The following is an 18,037-nucleotide window of genomic DNA, read 5'->3' as shown; positions in this document are numbered from 1 at the left end:
TGTGGCTACCATATTGGACAGCAGGGGACATCGGGGCCAGAGCATTCCCTGCTGCGGGGCTCACCTGTGCACTGCAGGATGCGAGGCGTCCCGGCCTCTGCCCGCTGGATGCCAGCAGCAACACTCGCTCTTCAGCTGCGACCCCCCAAACCTCTCCAGACACAGCCAAATGCCCCCCCGGGGGCAAAGCCACCCTCCCCCAGATGGACAACCATGGCCCTAGCGAGCAAGATGAAAATTCTGCACTTCTGCCCTTTCCCAGTTCTTCAAAGGCACTCTGAGAGGACGGCAAAGGGAAACATTCAGTGTTCGGGACCGGTCGGTCCCTGCCTGACCATATTTATCAACGTCTCCACGGGCACGGCAGACAAGTCCACGTCGGAAATTCTAACAGCAGCGCCATGGAGTTGAACAGGTTTTTCCTCTGCCTTTATAACATGTGTATACCAGCTCTGCTTTTCACATATGACACAGAAAAAAAATGTGTTGGGGCACCTGGGTGGCTCAGTCGGTGAAGCATCCAACTCTTGATTTTGGCTCAGGTCTGATCTCACAGTTTGACCATGTGAGGCCCCACGTGAGCCCCACATGAGCCCCGCATGAGTCCTGGCTGGGGCTCTGCGGTGACAGCGTGGAGCCTCCTTGTGATTCTGTCTCCCCCTCTGTTTCTGCCCCTCCTCTGCTCACACTCTCTCTCAAAAATAGAAACATAAACCTACAAAACGTGTGGAAATACCGGACATTATGAAAAACACCAAAGTCTCCTGAAGGCGTCAGGCTTACTGCACACCGGACTCTCCAACCAACAAGTGCTCAGGGAAAGCACAGCCCTCATGGGCAGATGCCCGGAGGGAAGGCACACACCACCGCTGGGCCTGGACCACGGGGACAGAGGACAGTCCGCACCTGCGGCACATCCCCTTTGCTCCTGGAGAACAGGGCACCCCCGCCCCGACCCCAAGTTAAAAATCCACGTGGCCCCTGGAGCTGTGGGTTGTCCCCCATGGGGTCCAGACACCGCCCACACCGCCCAGGAAAGACACCAGGGACACCTCCCGCGGGAGCCCAGGGAAGGGCAGGCGCGGGGCCAGGGCCCTACCTGGTGGAACTCTCGTCCTGGACCAGCAGGGGAGGTCTGTCCGTGAGCTTCTGCGGGGCGAACTGGGGCGAAGGGGAGCGAGAAGTCTCCATGGCGGCCGGGCGCGGGGCCCGCAGCGAGGAAGGGAGCGGGGCTTGGCGCTCAGGCCCGGCCCGGTGCCCGTCTACATGCCTCCCCGCGCGCTCGCCGTCTTCGGGCCTTTGGCCGAGGGCCGGGCGGGGGGCGCACGCGTCCGGGGCCTCGGGGGACGGCGGGGGCCCGCTGGGGGTGCCGCCGGCCAGGCCCCCCAACTGCCCGGGCTCACGCTTGGGCGGCGGTGGCGGCGGCGGCCTCCGCGGGGCTGGCTGCTTGGGGACGGGCGCGGCGCTCAAGGGCCTGGGCTCCTGCCCGCGGGTGTGCGGGGCCGAGGGCGCGCCCTCCGAGGATCTGTAGTCTCGAGGGAGGGTCCCCGCTCGGCCGCGGGCCTCCGGGGGCACCTCCGGAGCCCCCCAGGCGGGAGACGGCTGACCGAGCTGGGCCGGCGTCCGGGAGTCCTGCTGTCCTGCCGCACCGCTTGCCGGCCGTCGGACATCTGCTTGTCTACAGGGAGAAAGTGTACAAGTGAGCGCACGATGCCAAGCCGCATCTCTCCAAACCGGACTAGATCCAGATCTCGATGACCTTCTTAACTCATTTTCGGGAATGAAAGCCAGATACGTTTTCCCACACCTGTCCCCGCCGTTCGTGACGCGAGGTATCCAGTCCAAGCACACACAGGAGGCTGCATGTTGCTACCTCACGTAACAGGACGGGAAATACTAAAATCACACGCACACACTTAAGGTACAGACATGTACTTGCAGACACAAGTTGCATTGTGGGGCAAGAAAATTCACTATTTATTTATTTATAAAGGTTCAGACCTCTTAAAATTTTTTTTCAATGTTTATTTACTTTTGAGAGAGAGAAAAAGAGAGAGACAGAAACAGAGAGCGTGTGGGGGAGGGGCAGAGAGAGAGAGACACACACACACAGAATCCAAAGCAGGCTCCAGGCTCTGAGCTGTCAGCACGGAGCCTGACGTGGGGCTTCAACTCGGGAACCACGAGATCGCGACCTGAGCCCAAGTCAGATGCTTAACGGACTGAGCTACCCAGGAGTCCCCTTTACACATTTTTAAAAACAACACTGGTGAAAAATCTCATATGGCTATATTTAGAAATATTTGTTTCTTGATGTAACAGTATTTTTATGTGGCTTATTTAGGAAAATTGCCATTTACAAAAAGGCATAGAGCTTTCTAACATGAGCCTCAAATCAATTTATGAATAAAGCCTTTAAAATCAGTAGTATATTATTTTTCTCCTAAAGTTTTATTTATTTTGAGAGAGACAGAGGCAGCGTGAGTAGGGAAGGGGTAGAGAGAGAGGTAGACAGAGAGAATCCCCTGCAGGCTCCATGCTGCCTGCGTGGAGTGTGATGTGGGGCTTGAACTCACAAAGCCGTGAGATCATGACCCGACCCAAAAGGAAGCGTTGGACGCTTAACCGATGGAGCCACCCATGCACCCCAATCAGTCGTATATTATTAAAAAGGAGAAAAACATGGGGCACCTGGGTGGCTCAGTTGGTTGACCGTCCCACCCTTGATCCCTCGATTTTGGCTCAGGTCGTGATCCCAGGGTCAAAGGATCGAGCCCCACGTTGGGCTCTGTGCTGAGTGTGGAGTCTGCTTAAGAGTCTGTCTCTCTCTCTCTCACTCTCGCTCTCTCTCCCTCTGCCCCCTCCCCCACTCATGCTCTCTCTCTCTCTCTCTCTCTCTCAAATAAAATTTAAAACAAGAGACAAAAACAAAGACTTTGGGCGCTGCAGTGGCTCACTGATCATTCCATACTGCTACCCGTTCCCAGCTCTACCGCCACATTCGATGCACATACGCGTGTGCTCAGTACGCACAGACGCACACACAGGAAGGTCTCCGCAAAACCCGGACGGAGGCACACGCTCCAAGCACGTTTCTCTGCGCTGCAAGCAGCGCTCACTCACGGGCTAAGCACTCTCAACTCTGTGACAGAGCAGCCTGCCATGCCTTTGCCAGCACAGTTCCTTCCAACCTGACACAGTAAGAAAAGGAGCCTCTGAAGGACCGTTCCATTCAGGGAAGAGCAATTTGGCATTGACGAGATCACCTCAGAGCTGTTAAAGCAAACTCTAACGAGGGCAGCACGGGGGGAACCAGAAGACAGAGCACCGGTGCCCGTAAGTGACGTCCCCCTCTAACAAGCTAGGTAAGGCTTTCCCCCTCATTCCAGCACCCCCTTGGGGCCCAGGAGCGAGTCTGCCTCCTGGGATGTGATGCCCAGCCTGGGTGTTATGGATGCCCCAACCCCAGCCAGGCTGCTGCACGACAAAGTCCAGTGCCCGGCGCGTGTCCCTCTGGAAAAGGGCCCCTCAGCTTCAGCGGATGCTCTGGAGGAGAACCCTGACCATGCCCAAGTCCCTCCCCTTCCCGTCGTCAGCCAGCCGGGGGCGGCTCCCCACCTTGTGCTGCCGTGAGCACAGCCACACACGGCTGGCCCCGGCCGCACCTAGAAGCTGGAAGCCGTCCACATCTGGGAGAAGTCCGAAGAGCTCAAGTCCCACAGAGGCCCTGAGAGAGGGCGGGTGTGGTCTCTGCTTTCAAGACGCTGAAGACACGGCCTCGGCTTCGAAGATGCACGGTGACAAAACAGCCAAGCAAAAGAGTTTAAAATATTAACCCAGCTTCAGAAAGTTAGATATGCAAGAAAAACATACATACTAGGTACACACTAAGAGAAACTAGAAGTTTTCAAAATAACTTTTTAATAAAAACGATTTTTTTAGATGTTTATTTTTGAGAGACAGAGAGTGAGCAGGGGAGAGGCAGAGAGGGAGGGAGACACAGAATCCGAAGCAGGTTCCAGGCTCTGAGGTCAGCACAGACCCCGACGCGGGGCTCCAACTCACAAACCATGAGATCATGATTTCAGCTGAAATCAGACGCTTAACTGACTGAGCCACCAAGGCACCTCGGAGCCCTTCCTTTTTAAATGTTGAAAAATTTTTCAAGGATAGGGGCTCCTGGGTGGCTCAGTTGGTTGAGTGTCCAACTTCAGCTCATGTCATGACCTCATGGCTCATGAGTTTGAGCCCGCATCGGGCTCTATGCTGACAGCTCAGAACCCGGAGCCTGTGTCTCCCGATTCCGTCTCCCTCTCTCTCTCTGCCCCGAACCCACTCGCATTCTCTGTCTCTCTCAAAAATAAACATTTAAAAAAAATTTTTAAAATTTTCAAGGATAAAGTCAATGGTGATAGAAATGGTGATAGAAAGATCCACATAGAGTAAGAAAATAAGAAGTCTTAAGGATTTGCCAGCAAAGGCACCTAACCATTTAGCTCCTAGGAATGCCTGGAACAGTGAGTCAAGCCATACAAAGGAACATTTAAAAGGCAGCTGCATTCCAGACTCCCAGCAATTGATATGCAGCTCAGGTCACTCACTGTCATGCAGAACATGCTAATGACACCTTATCAAGGAGAAGCCTGCTCCAGGAGGAGGCTCCCAGGACACCTGCAACCCCTGGGCAGGTGGGAGCCCAGCACCTGGGTCTGAGGCAGGGCAGCAAAGCAAAACAAACCTCATCTGGATTCTCTCTCTGCCCCTCCCCTGCTGGTGTGCACTCTCTCTCTCTCCTAAAATAAATAAATAGACTTTAAAATAAAAGCTGACGGGTGCCGGGGTAGCTTAGTCAAGTCAGCATCTGACTCTTGATTTCAGCTGAGTTCATGATCTCATGGTCATGGGTTTGAGACCCAAGTCCGGCCAAGCACTGATAGCATGCAGTCTGCTTGGGATTCTCTCTCCCCCCAGCGCCTGGCTGTTTTCTCCTCTGCCTGCTGCCATGAAAGGTCCGAGGCAGGGCAGCGAAGCAAAACAAACCTCATCTGAAGAGGAACCCCCACCCCCCGCCCCGCCCCAAGGCCACATAAATGCTGCTCAGGACCCCAGACACCCTGTGATAGGGGCAGAAATGACCAGAAGTCCAAAAGGAGAAAGACTATATACAGACACATACATACACACACACCAAATGCCCAGGGAATCCCATCAACACCGGTATTATTCAAATCTACGTTGTTGATTTGGGGATGCGGCCGGTCAGCCCCATGTCTAACTGTGCTTTCTAGATCCGAGAAGTAACGGTTTTATTTCCAGGTTCTTTCTGCTCGTGATGAGCCCTGTTGTGGCCCTGGGTTCCTCTCTCTGGGCCACAGGTTTCTGTTCCGTCTCACACAGGCCCTCTGCTCCTGGTGACCCGTAGCCCAGGACTGCTCTCACTCTCCAATACTTGCGTGGTTCACAGTCTCCACTCGCCTCACTGGCCTATAAGCGCCTCCACGGAGGGCAGGAGACCAGGCTATCTTCTTGAAGCCTCACAAGCAAATATTGCATGCACCATGGCACATGGTCACCCAAACATCAACATACAAATGCATCTGCTGCTTTCAGTCACTGTGCACAATGGTAAGGAGCAAGGCTGTGTTGCTTTCCTTCCTCCCTTCCTCCCTCCCCTTTCTTTTATGTTTATTTTTTATTCTTGAGGGGGGGAGGGAGGATGGGGGGGAGGGAGAGAGAGAGAGAGAGAGAGAGAGAGAGAGAGAGAGAGAGAGAGAACAAGTGGGGGAGGGGCAGAAAGAGAGGGAGACACAGAATCCAAAGCAGGCTCCAGGCTCTGACCTGTCAGCGCAGAGCCGGACGTGGGGCTCGAACTCACAAACTGTGAGATCATGACATGAGCCGAAGTCGGACGCTTAACCGACTGAGCCACCCAGGTACCCCATTTCTTTTCTTTTTTTTTTTCTTTTCTTTTCTTTTTTCTTTTCTTTTCTTTTTTTTTTAAAGTTTACTTATTTACTTTGAGAGAGAGAGAGAGAAAGAGAGAGAGAAAGAGAAAAGAGAGAGAGAGAGAAAGAGAAAAGAGAAAGAGAGAGAGAGAAAGACAGCAAGCTGGGGAGGGACAGAGAATCCCAAGCAGGCTTCACACTGTCAACTCGGTGCCTGACACAGGGCTCGAACTCACAAACTGTGAGATCATGACCTGAGCCCAAATCAAGAGTCGGATGCTTCACGGGCTGAGTCACCCAGGTGCCCTGCGAGGCTGCATTTTCTGAGATGCAGCCAGTCAGGTTCTCAGAGAAATAACTTTGCAGGTGAACATTCCCATCATAAGTGAACATTTTTAGACTGCTCTGCAATCACTAATTAATTCAGCACTGCTTTGCAAGTAGGGTTAACCATTGTCTCCATCAAGGAAAAGAGAAACATTTCTAGCTCTCGGATGACTTACGTAACGCATACCTCAGGGTCCTCCTTTCCTATGTACTTAGAGGGACAATGAGAGGAGAGGGACACACGGTCACTTGTGACCTGGACACACATTTCCTGCTCACGGCTCTTCCTCCTGATGCACTTCAGTGTCTGAGGCCATGGTGAGGCTCTGGCCCACATTTCATTTGGGGTTTCGCTAGGCAGACGCTTCCCATCACAGCACCATTTACCAGCTGTGTGACATCGGCAAGAGACAGTGTGTCACCAAGCCTCATTTCCTCACCATGGGATACCGCGGGGGGGGGAGCCACGCGAGGCAGAGGCGGGAGAGCCCCCCGCGCGGCGGGATCCATGTGGCGGCCCCCACCGGCCACACGCTGCGCGGAGCCCCCAACGGGAGAGTGCCCCGTGTGGCGGAGCAGACCCGAACGCAGGTCTCCGCGGCAGCACCGCGTACCCCCCGCCCACGCCACGCCACGCCACGCCACGCCACAGCGCGGCACGGCGAGGCAGGGCCGCCCAGGCCTCCACCTGGGGCAGGGCATCCCCGTGGCAGCTGCTCCGGGGCGCTTACGGTACCGCCACAATCCCGTGGGATGGAACTGCCCAAGTGAACGACGGGGAGAGACAGAGCAACCTTCCGGTGGAAGACAACACTCGGGTGTTTCCTCCTTTCATTTCAATATTGCGAAAAATGCTAACTCCCACCGTTCACAAAGCCAGCCCGCCGCCGACGCCAGCGACGGACAGGGTGGCTGGCGTACCGGAGACGGTTCAAGAGCAGTCCTTGCGAGTGTATGTGGCAAAGCCAGGTCTGCACGGGACAAAATGACTCCACAGGCCAACCGGGTAGGACTCGGAAGTGCTGCCTTCCAGGCAGAGACAGGCCTCCCAGAAGCGGTGGAGGTCGACATTCACAGTTTTAGGTGGCACACATCCATTGCCTGCGGGTATGGAGGACGGCGATTTTGCGAAGGCTGGAACCGTTTATTAGAAATCACAGCTTCTCTCCCTGTATCTGCACGGAACACCACCAGGCAGGCTGTCTCAAGAAGAACACTGCCACCGGACATTCAGACGAGCCAGGTGGCTGGACAGACACGGGACGCTCACGCCACAAGTACAAGTCTCCGGAACGAGTCCCTGGTGTCTCCGCTGATCTTTGTGTGCCCCAGGGAACTCCCAGCACACACACATGGCCGCAGTGAAGCACACGCAGGAAGGTCTTCTGTCTACACAGCACCTCTCAGGGCCAAACAAGGTGGGAAAAGGTGACGATGATGGGCAAGGCATGGAAGCGAAAGAGGCAATCGACCGATTCACTGATGAACGGACGGAAACGACTAGAAACGTCTCCAACAGCATGAACACCCAGGGATAATGGCACCACCCACTCTTTCCTTGGAAATGCCAGACTACCACAGGATTTCCCAGATGGTGAGCCCCTGGAGGCTAAAGGCTGTCTGGCTGTCGTATCCCAGTTTCTGAGTATGCAAACGACATCTACCAAATGCATGGACAGGTACACTAGTGATGAGGGAGAGAGCGGTTTCCATGAGTCCTGTCCCAATTCTGTGTCTCGCAGAATCACCTTCTGGGAGGGGAGGGGCGCTGAAATCGTTTTCAATCCAGTCATCTCTTTACTGCAACGTCTCCACTAAAGTTATTCCCTCTGCATCAGACCCAAAGAGGCTCTCTCTTCTGTGATTCTAATGCCACACGGGGAAAGAAATCACTTTAGAAAATCAGATGAATGTTACTTCTTCATTATCTTAACAGATGGATAAAAAGACTTGCTTCCTTTGGGTTTTGTTTTTTACTTGCAGGAATTTGGGTGGTAAATAGGAATGAAGCTGAATTGAGAGGGACTGGTAAGACGTTTGTAGTTAAGTGGAGGAGAACAGATTAATAGAGAGATTCCACACACACAGAGGATCCAAATCAGAACGTACAAGCACAGATTTCTTGAAGGACTAGTGTCCGATCACAGAAAATACTTAGATTTAGAGACTGTAGTCTGTGACCGCCCCTCAAGCATCCAACTCTGTGTTCAGAACACGTGTTTTGAATCTATTCCAGGCCTCTTTCATTTCTGTGGCTAGAGACACTTGCTCCTGGTTCCAAGATGTGACACTTGGAAATTTTTGTTTGTTTTAATGTGTTTATTTCATTTATTTTTGAGAGAGAGAGAGCGCGAGAGGGCGCATGAGTGGGGGGAGCACAGAGAGGGGGACAGAGGATCTGAAGCAGGCTCTATGCTGACAGTAGACAGCCCGACATGGGGCTCAAACTCACGAACCGTGAGATCATGATCTGATGATCTGAGTCAAAGTCAAACAAACACTTAACCTACTCAGCCACCCAGGCACCCCTGAAAATTGATGAATTGTTTTGTTTTGATTGAACCAAAATCAGGCAAATTCTCTCTGCCAATGAAAGCTCCAGACCAGTGAGAAACAGGCACAAATGGACTAAAGATGACATTTTCACGTGCTCGGTTAGCAAAGTTTTCTTCAGGCATTCCGTTATCAGCTTTCCTAAAAATACGTTCTGTGCAAAGTTCAAAGTGGGCAAGCCCGATCCGAACTGCAAGGTTTTAGAACTAGCCGAACTGATCAAATCAAGATTTCAGGGGGAAGTGGGGCTGGCCAATGACACTGCTCCACTGCTGGCTATAGACTGCACTCACTGTGGTCTGCAGGCTTTAAGTAGGTGACCCGGCAGGGCACGATTAGTCTTCTGAAACCACAGGACACAAGAGTGTGTGCCACAAGTCACCCCACAGTCCCAGCGCACCCTGCTGTCTCTTCTGATGGGCGTTGGGATCCCCTGGTCCAGCCAGGACCCCACTCTCAGCATGGGTCGGCCCAAGTCCGACCAGAAAATACCTGAAGCAGGACACACAATACAAACCACAAGAGGTACAGTAAAAAGTTCTCTCTGCCTTCTGAGACCCTGGCAGCTCCTTCCGCAACTCATGGGAAGCTATTACCAGTTTGAAGCCTATCAAAGGACACAGGGGAAACGTAATCAATGTCAGAGGCTTTCGACCCTCCCAGGCATGAGGTTACCCTGTCCATATTTCTTTCCAAGATGTGTAAAAAAGCAGCTTCCTGAACCCACCCCTCCAATTCTCAAGAACATTCTGAAGGAACGTAGGGGATGATGCTACAGAGATGCAAATCTAAGCTCTCCTCGAACTTACTCCAGGAGAAGCCAGCTCGGGGCAGAGGTAGGGGCTGATGAGGACACGTACGCCTGCAAATCTGTTATCTTAGCAAAAGCCTTCCTGGGAATCTGGATGTCAAGCCAGTGCTGAGAATCTCTGCTTTATGGGACCCTCCCCTCCCAAATTCCTTCTCTCCCCTTGTTCTAACCACTTGATCTGAGTATTACAAACTATGCCTGAAGCTTTAATCCTTGGCTTGGCATGTCCCTTCGAAACCAGACGATCATCCTCTGAAGACACAGTGAGATTAAGTACCCCTTGGTACCAGCCTTGGAGGGATAAAGCCTTGATGTTTCATTCTCCACCAAGAAAGGCGTCTCAAACCCTGGGCCCAGGGGATTTGGGCCTTGGCCTGTAGTTTGTCAAACCCTGCTCTAAAAGGCAAGGCAGATATTAATTTCTAAACAATTTTAACTCCTTTTGCTAAGTACTATGAAGAGAATGCCAAGGGAGAAAAGAGGAGAGACTTTACAGAGAGGAGGGCCTGCTGAGTTCCTCTAAAGCTATGATTTTATAACTGCAATGGCTCCTTTTTAGCTATTAGTGGGAGCAATGGTCTCTTGTGAACATCCTTGGGTGAACCATGGTGAATGCTGCAACCTGTCGCTGCAAATCATTAGAAGCAGTCAGAAGGAAAAATCAGGTTAGTATTGTATTATGGCAGACACTTCATTTACCTCAATAATAGTTTCGGGAACATCTAGGCTGCGTAAGTTTTTATTAGGTATGATCTGTTCTTGATAAAAACTTAAAAGCTGCGAACATTAGGGCACAGGGAACAAGTGATACATGAATTTGGGTTTACCCTACATCTTGTGCCCTACATGTACAAGCTTTTCTCCTGAGCCACTTAAGTTTTTAAAAACACGTGTTTGTATTCCTAGAAATCTAGCTATGGATCTGGGAAGTCTTGACATTATAGAACATCTCCACCTCTATTCCTCCCCACACCCCACCACAATTTTATCTTTTATTTTTATTTTGGGAGAGAGAGAGACAGAGAACACACACATGCATGCAAGAGGGGGAGGGGCAAAGGGAGGGAGAGAGAGAGAGAAAGAGAAGGAAGGAGGGAGAGGGAGAGAGAGAGAGAGAGATGAGAGAGAGAGAGAGAGAGAGAGGGAGAATCTTAAGCAGGCTCCAAGTTCAGTGCAGAGTCCGACTCAGAGCTCGATCCCATGACCACACCACAATCTTATCAAGATATTGTTTACACACCATAAAATTCAAGCGATGGGAGGTTTGGGTAAATGTATAGAGTTGTGTATTCACCACCACAATCAAGTCAAAATACAACTGCACTGCCCCAGAAAGTTCCCTCTTGCTCTAAGGCACTTACTGCAGCCCTGACTGAAAACCCTGTAAGGTAGTGTGTTTGTCTGCAAGGACAGCCAAGTTTAGGCAGATGTAGAAGATTAAAATTCCTTAAAACTACAAGTCAGGGGTGCCTGGGTAGCTCAGTCAGTTAAATATCTGACTCCTGATTTCAGCTCAGGTCATGATCTCATGGTTCATGGGTTCAGGCCCTGCATCAGGCTCTGTGCTGACGGCGTGGAGCCTGCTTGGGATTCCTTCTCTTCCCTTCTCTGTCTGTCCTTCCCCCATTTATGCTCTCTCTCTCTCTCTCAAAATAAACATTTGGGGGAAAAAAAACACCTACAAATCAAACCCTACTGAAATCATTGGGAAATGCCCATTTCAACAAATTTGAGAGTGAATCTATTCACGACTTGCACAAATTAATGTTCTGAAAGCAAAGCCACGTTGCAGTGACCTTTCCAGACTGTGAGCAAAGTATTCCATGGGAAGGATCAGCCACCCTGGGCATTTCCACTCTTCTTCTGTCCTCCTCTTGTTGCATTTTACAAACATGCATATGCTTTAGCCACCATTAGCATGGAAAGTAGATATGCCTGACCCTGTCCCCCAGAAACTTCTGGCTCCTCCTGCCACCACCACCAGATCAAGGCCAGACTGCATGCTTGATCTTGCAGGCTCCCTCTCATCCCTCCCAAGCCACCTGCCACTCCTCAGGGATGCATGTTCCTGCAACATACATTTTGGCCAAAGGCCCTCCCCTGCCATTTATGCCTCACGGTTTCCATATCTCTGCTTTGATCCACACTCTTCAGAATACGCCCCATGGACACCATTCCCATTTTCTTTAAGATCCAATCTTTTCCATGAAGCGTTTCCAGGACCTGTTTTTGTTTTTGTTTTGTTTTGAGAGAGACAGACAGAACGTAAGCAAGTGGGGTGGGGGGGGGGCAGAGAGGGAGACACAGAATCTGAAGCAGGCTCCAGGCTCTGAGCAGTCAGCATAGAGCCCGATGTGGGGCTCAAACTCACGAACTGCAAGATCATGACCTGAGCTGAGGTCACATGCCCAACTGAGGAGCCATCCAGGTGCCCCCATTTCCAGGACCTGTTGACAAACAAGCCTTTCTTCTGATGAACCCCCATAAGGATTTAATCTTTACCTGTTTGTCCCCAAACTATACTCAATTTATCTGTATTATTTCCGTTGAATATCACTTCTCCTGGATACGGTGATAACACCCACTTCTGTCCGTAGGCCTAACGCAGTGCCCTGGCACAAGGCAGGCTTCAGCAAAGACTCAGTGAGGTAACAGGAAGAAAGGAGGGAGGGAGTAAGGGAGGAGAGGAAGCCAAGGCCAGCAGGCTGATTTTCTTGGGCCTTCTGACTACCTGACATCACAGTGTTTATTTCTGTAACCCTCCAAAATTCATATGTTAAATCCTAACTCCCCCTCACCCAGGGGATAGTGTTAGGGGGTGGGACGTGGGGGAGGTAATTAGGGCATAAAGATGGAGCCCTCAGCAGTGGGAGAGTGCCCTTGTAAAAGAGACATGAGGGGCACCTGGGTGGTTCAGCTGGCTGACTGTCTGACTTCGGCTCAGGTCATGATCTCAAGGTTCCTGAGTGTGAGTCTTGCATCGGGCTCGCTGATGTCAGTACGGAGCCTGCTTCTGATCCTCTGTCCCCCCCCTCACTTGTGCACGCTCTCTTTCTCTCTCTAAAAAGAAAAAAAAAGAGAGAGAGAGACACAGGAAAGCGCTTGTGGCCCCTCTCTCTGCCCTCCACCACGTAAGGACACGGCAAGAACAGAGCTGTCTGCAAACCAGGAAACGGGTCTCACCAGGAACCAAGTCAGCTGCACTTCAATCTTGGATTTCCAGCCTCTGGAACTGGTGAAAAGTAAATGTCTGTTGTTTAAGCACCAAGTCTACGGTAATCTGTTATATTATTATCTTCCCTGACAACAGAGGAGAAGATCCTTCAAGGGAGCTTCTCTCTGTACCTGATTCCATTTTGCAGGCTTCCTGGCACCTCACCACGTAAATACAGATCAGTAACCAGAAACATACTGATGTCACCCAAAGACCTGTCCACAGAGCCCGTGGTTCTGATCGAATACTAATTAAAACATAGGGGCAAACACACACACACACACACACACACACACACACACACACACACACACACCCAGTATGCTGGAGCTGTGAGGCCTGGGAGAAGATTCCATGCCCCGACCTGGTCTTAAATGAGAGGCGGACGGCGTCAGCTCTACTGCGCAGCCGTGTCCTGACTCAGTCCTTGCAATTTCACATCACGTTGCATGAATGCTATAGAAACCGACGCAACTCACAGAAGCAGTTAGGTTTCCTTGCCCATTAAACACAATCTGAAGCCCCTCAATTTTTCAACAAAGCGATGACCATAATAAAAATATTAACGGGGGACTGACTAGCCCTTTACTCTTTCCAATGTGTTTGTATCTATAGTTAAATGGCTTCTATGTATTTTACTTGGACGCACTTACACCCTGAGCAATCAAATGCTTTTGGGGCGGTGGGCCACAGCAAAACTCACAACAGGAACATTATAATGAACATAAAAACATCCTGATGAGGGAGAACGAAAAGGAGAAAGGCACAGGCATGGAAAAGTGCTCAAGCGAGCAGACCCTGGCAGGTATGGAAGTCTGACAGCTGTGCCTCAGACGGGCTCCTGTCAACCAGAGCAGGTGGCCGGAGGTGCTGGGGTACTGGGTAGGCGGGCACTTCTCGATTCTTCAGCACACACAACCCTAACCCTAACGTCCATTGGCAGAGGGCAAGCATAACTGAGAAAATCCAGTACTTCTGCCTGGCCTGTGAGGACACTGCAGCCCCAGAGCCTACGTGACTTACTGATAACCTGAGCTAGGGTGTAGACATTCATCTGTGACTCCTACTCTCTGTCTACAACATCACGTGAGACACTCCTCTGAAACCCCTATGTTCTTCTCTTCCTGACCAGTTTTATCTTCTTTGCAAAAACTCTGTAGAATGTTTCAGGTGGCAGTCTACAGCTCATAGTAAGGTCACAGACCCAGAGCCCCAGGTGGTTATGCTTGTGACGTCACTAACGCAAAGGCTAGTACACAACTGCCAGGGGCCAGGAGCCAGCAGGATGGGAATGGACTGTGCAAAACCACCAGGCAGGGGCAATGGCATGATTATTAAATACTTATACACAGAAAAGGACAAAACTAAGCATAACCAACCCTAAATGTTTGAAAAGCACACAACGCACTTCAGGGATCTATCTGCAACCTAAATAACAATGATCATGAAGAGAGAGGTCCTACCGCCAACAGGAAAATGAACACAAGATATGAACAGTAATGAACCAAAGAAAAAATACAAATGGCTAGACAAGACACAAACTCAACTTCGCTAGTTACTGGGCAAATGCAAGTTAAAAATGAAATTGCTCTTTTCCTGTCGAATCACAGAACTTTTAAAATGTCTGATGTGGGTGCCTGGGTGGCTTAGTCAGTTAAGCATTCGACTTCAGCTCAGGTCATGAGCTCACGGTTTGTGGGTTCAAGGTCCGTGTCGGGCTCTGTGCTGACAGCTCAGACCTTGGAGCCTGCTTCAGATTTTGTGTCTCCCCCTTTCTCTCTGCCCCTCCCCTGCTCACACTCTGCCTCTCTTTCTCTCAAAAATAAACATTAAATTTTTTTTTTTTAAATTTATAGTTGGGGCACTGGCTGGCTTAGTTGGTTGAGCGTCCAACTTCAGCTCAGCTCATGATCTCAGGGTTCGTGAGTTCGAGCCCCACATTGGGCTCGTTGCTGTCAGTGCAGAGCCTGCTTCAGATCCTCTGTCCTCCTCTCTCCCTGCCCCTCCTCTGTTCTCTCTCAAAAAATAAATAAGCATAAAAATAAATAAATGAATGAACAAATAAATGTCTGATGTGGCCAGAGTTTTGAGAAAGCAGGACTGCCCTAGGCTACTAGGTGGTAGGGCACAAACAGCATGCACTTTATGGAAGGCAATTTGCGCGTATTTTCCAAAAGCCTACCAAGCAATTCCGTATCTAGAATTTGATCCTAGGGAAATCAGCATGCCGGAACATGAGTATTTCACAAGATGTTTGCTGCAGCCTCACCTATATAACTGTGAAAGTGTGGAAATAATCCTAAAAGTCTACAGGACCTCTACTGGACATTCGTATCTTACAATGCCACGCATCATACACAGAACTTCCTTATATATTTTTAAAGTTTTTCTTAAAAAAATTTTTTTTAATGTTTATTCATTTTTGAGAGACAGAGATAGCGCAAGTGGGGTGGGGCAGGGAGAGATGGAGACACAGAATCTGAAGCAGGCTCCAGGCTCTGAGCTGTTAGCACAGGGCCCGACGCAGGGCTCGAACTCAGAGAGTGTGAGATTATGACCTGAGCTGAAGTCAGACACTCAACCGACTGAGCCACCCAGGTGCCCCTAAACTTTTTCTTTTTTAAATGTTTATCTATTTTAGAGAGAGAGAGAGAGAGAGAGAGCGCACACACACACAGGGACACACAAGTTGGGGAGGGGCACAGAGGATCCGAAGAGGGCTCTGTGCTGACCAAAGAACTTCCTTATATTTTTACTTTTTTGTTTTAATGTTTATTTATATTTGAGAGAGACAGAGAGAGAATGCGAACAGGCGAGGGGCACAGAGAGAGGGAGAGAGAGAATCACAGGCAGGCTCTGTACCATCAGTGCAGAGCTTGATGTGGGGATCAAATCCATGAACCTTGAGATCGTGACCTGAACCGAAACCCAGAGTTGAACGCTTAACTGACTGAGCCACCCAGGCGCCCCTAGTCTCCCCATAATTTAAGAGAAAATCATTTGCTTCAGCTGTCTTTCTCTTACCACAATTGTATGTGACCCCAAATTCTCAAAATTCTATACATTGGATTGTCTAATTATTGTCACTCAGCTAAACCATATTTGGAAATGGGTTATTTACCCAATAGGCTTTAGATATATTAATTGTACATAAAAGCTTACCTTATATACTTTATTACTCTATAAAATGTCTAATATGTGAGTGTGCCTATGTTGTACACATATATACATATACGTGCATGCACGTGGATATAAATGTTAAAACACCTTCCTAGAGTTTCTAATTATTCCATCTTTAATGGCCTCTGAGTATGTTTAAGGACCCACTGGCTAGACTTTGCAAGAGTCATTAAATAACAAATGTTATGCAAGTTATACCCCAAAGCACTTCATCTGTTAGCAGCTGACTTTATGAGGCATTAGCACAGGACACCGGACGGGTTTGACTGTCAAGGGCACTGCTATTCCATCAACAAAGCCTGCAGGCAGGAACACCATTGGCAGACAGGAGCTCGTTTTATTTTAAATGGATCTCAAAGACATTAGTGTGTGTGTGTGTGTGTGTGTGTGTGTGTGTGTGTGTGTGTGTGTGTGTGTGTGAGACTTATATTTATAGGTCTTCTTTCCCATGAATGTTGATGGCACTAAGACAATACAACCTGGGGGCTGGGTGTGTGACCTCAAGGGGGATTGCAGTGCCTGGCTTCTGTCCCTGCGAATGAAAAACTAGTATGGTCTCAAGGGACCTCAGAAATCAGTGATTCCAAACGCTTTATCCTTCCTTCCTTCTTCTTTTTTTTTTTTAATAAGTATTTTAAAGCTTTCTCAGTCTTTTTTTTTTCAATGTTTACATATTTGAGAGACAGAGTACAAGCGGGGGAGGGGCAGAGAGAGAGGGAGCCACAGAATCTGAAGCAGGCTCCAGGCCCCGAGCTGTCGGCATAGAGCCCGATGCGGGACTCAAACCCACGAACCGTGAGATCATGACCTGAGCCGAAGTCGGACGCTTAACCGACTGAGCCACTCATGCGCCCCTTATTATAGTTAATTAAAAAAAAAAAATCTCCTAAGTCCACATGAAATTTAACTTGATAGATGACACAAAATAAGAATATACTTTTTTCCTAATCTATTTTTTTCAACAGCATATGTGACATGATTTTTTTTTATTTTTTTTTTAACGTTTTATTTATTTTTGAGACAGGGAGAGACAGAGCATGAACAGGGGAGGGTCAGAGAGAGGGCGACACAGAATCCGAAACAGGCTCCAGGCTCTGAGCTGTCAGCACAGAGCCCGACGCGGGGCTCGAACTCACGGACCGCGAGATCATGACTGGAGCTGAAGTCGGCCGCTTAACCGACTGAGCCACCCAGGCGCCCCGTGACATGATTTTTTGTCTTCTGTTGTTTTTCATGCGTTATTAAATCTTCAATTAAAAAATAAGCTCATTTTTGGGCTACTGATTCTCTTGTATTAATTAACTTTTGTCTGTTCTTGAACCACTGCTGCACTACTTGAATTCTTGTTGCTTTATAATACATTTAAGTTCCTGTGAGGACTCGTCTTCTCCCTTATTACACTTTAAAAAATAATTTTTTGTTAAAGATTTTATTTATTTTTAATGTTTATTTATTTTTGAGAGAGACAGAGTGTGAGGAAGGGGAGGGGTGGAGAGAGAGGGACACACAGAGGGAGAGAGAGGGAGGCACAGAGCCCGACGTGGGGCTCGAACTCATGAACTGCGATCATGACCTGAGCCGAAGTCAGATGCTTAACTGACTGAGCCACCCAGGCGCCCCAAACTCCTTATCGTATGGACAAAGAAACGGAGGGTCAGAAAGGCAGCCTGCAAGTTATACCCGCGCAGCTCAGGATACACGTCCCCAGTCTCTCAGCCTGGTTAGGGATTCTTTGCACCACACGCCCCCTCGGGAGTCCACACTGCAATTCCTTCCCACTGCACTATAAGCATCCTGGATTTGAGACATGAAAGGTCAGAAGAGACTAGCTTTGCCAACGAGCACCGCCATCTCCTCTCCTACTTCCTTGTAGGACCTTTCAACATCAGAGGTGGCATGAATCCGCAGGAACCCAACAGATTAAAAACCAGCCATACCGCACGCAAGGGCTGTGTGAATCCAGCACTTAAGCCCTGGTTTGCTTACTGTAAAGTGAACATGGTATGC

At 49.8% G+C, this 18,037-nt stretch overlaps 1 protein-coding gene across 2 annotated transcripts in view; it reads right to left on the bottom strand.

Annotated features, from left to right (window-relative positions):
• Positions 1–18,037, bottom strand: part of LOC128774596 (protein Shroom2-like) — a 78,577-nt gene that overhangs the window by 17,032 nt on the left and 43,508 nt on the right. For both annotated transcript variants that reach the window (XM_053893662.1, XM_053893663.1), the window contains one exon: positions 1,100–1,678. In XM_053893662.1, coding sequence (XP_053749637.1) covers positions 1,100–1,678 — 579 coding nt within the window. The remainder of the gene's footprint in view (positions 1–1,099; positions 1,679–18,037) is intronic.

Source organism: Panthera pardus, unplaced genomic scaffold, assembly GCF_024362965.1.
Source record: "Panthera pardus isolate Hobbes unplaced genomic scaffold, ASM2436296v1 HiC_scaffold_335, whole genome shotgun sequence".
Classification (NCBI taxonomy): Eukaryota; Metazoa; Chordata; class Mammalia; order Carnivora; family Felidae; genus Panthera; species Panthera pardus.
Note: the sequence above shows the minus strand (reverse complement) of the source record. Positions and strands in the feature narration are given on the sequence as shown.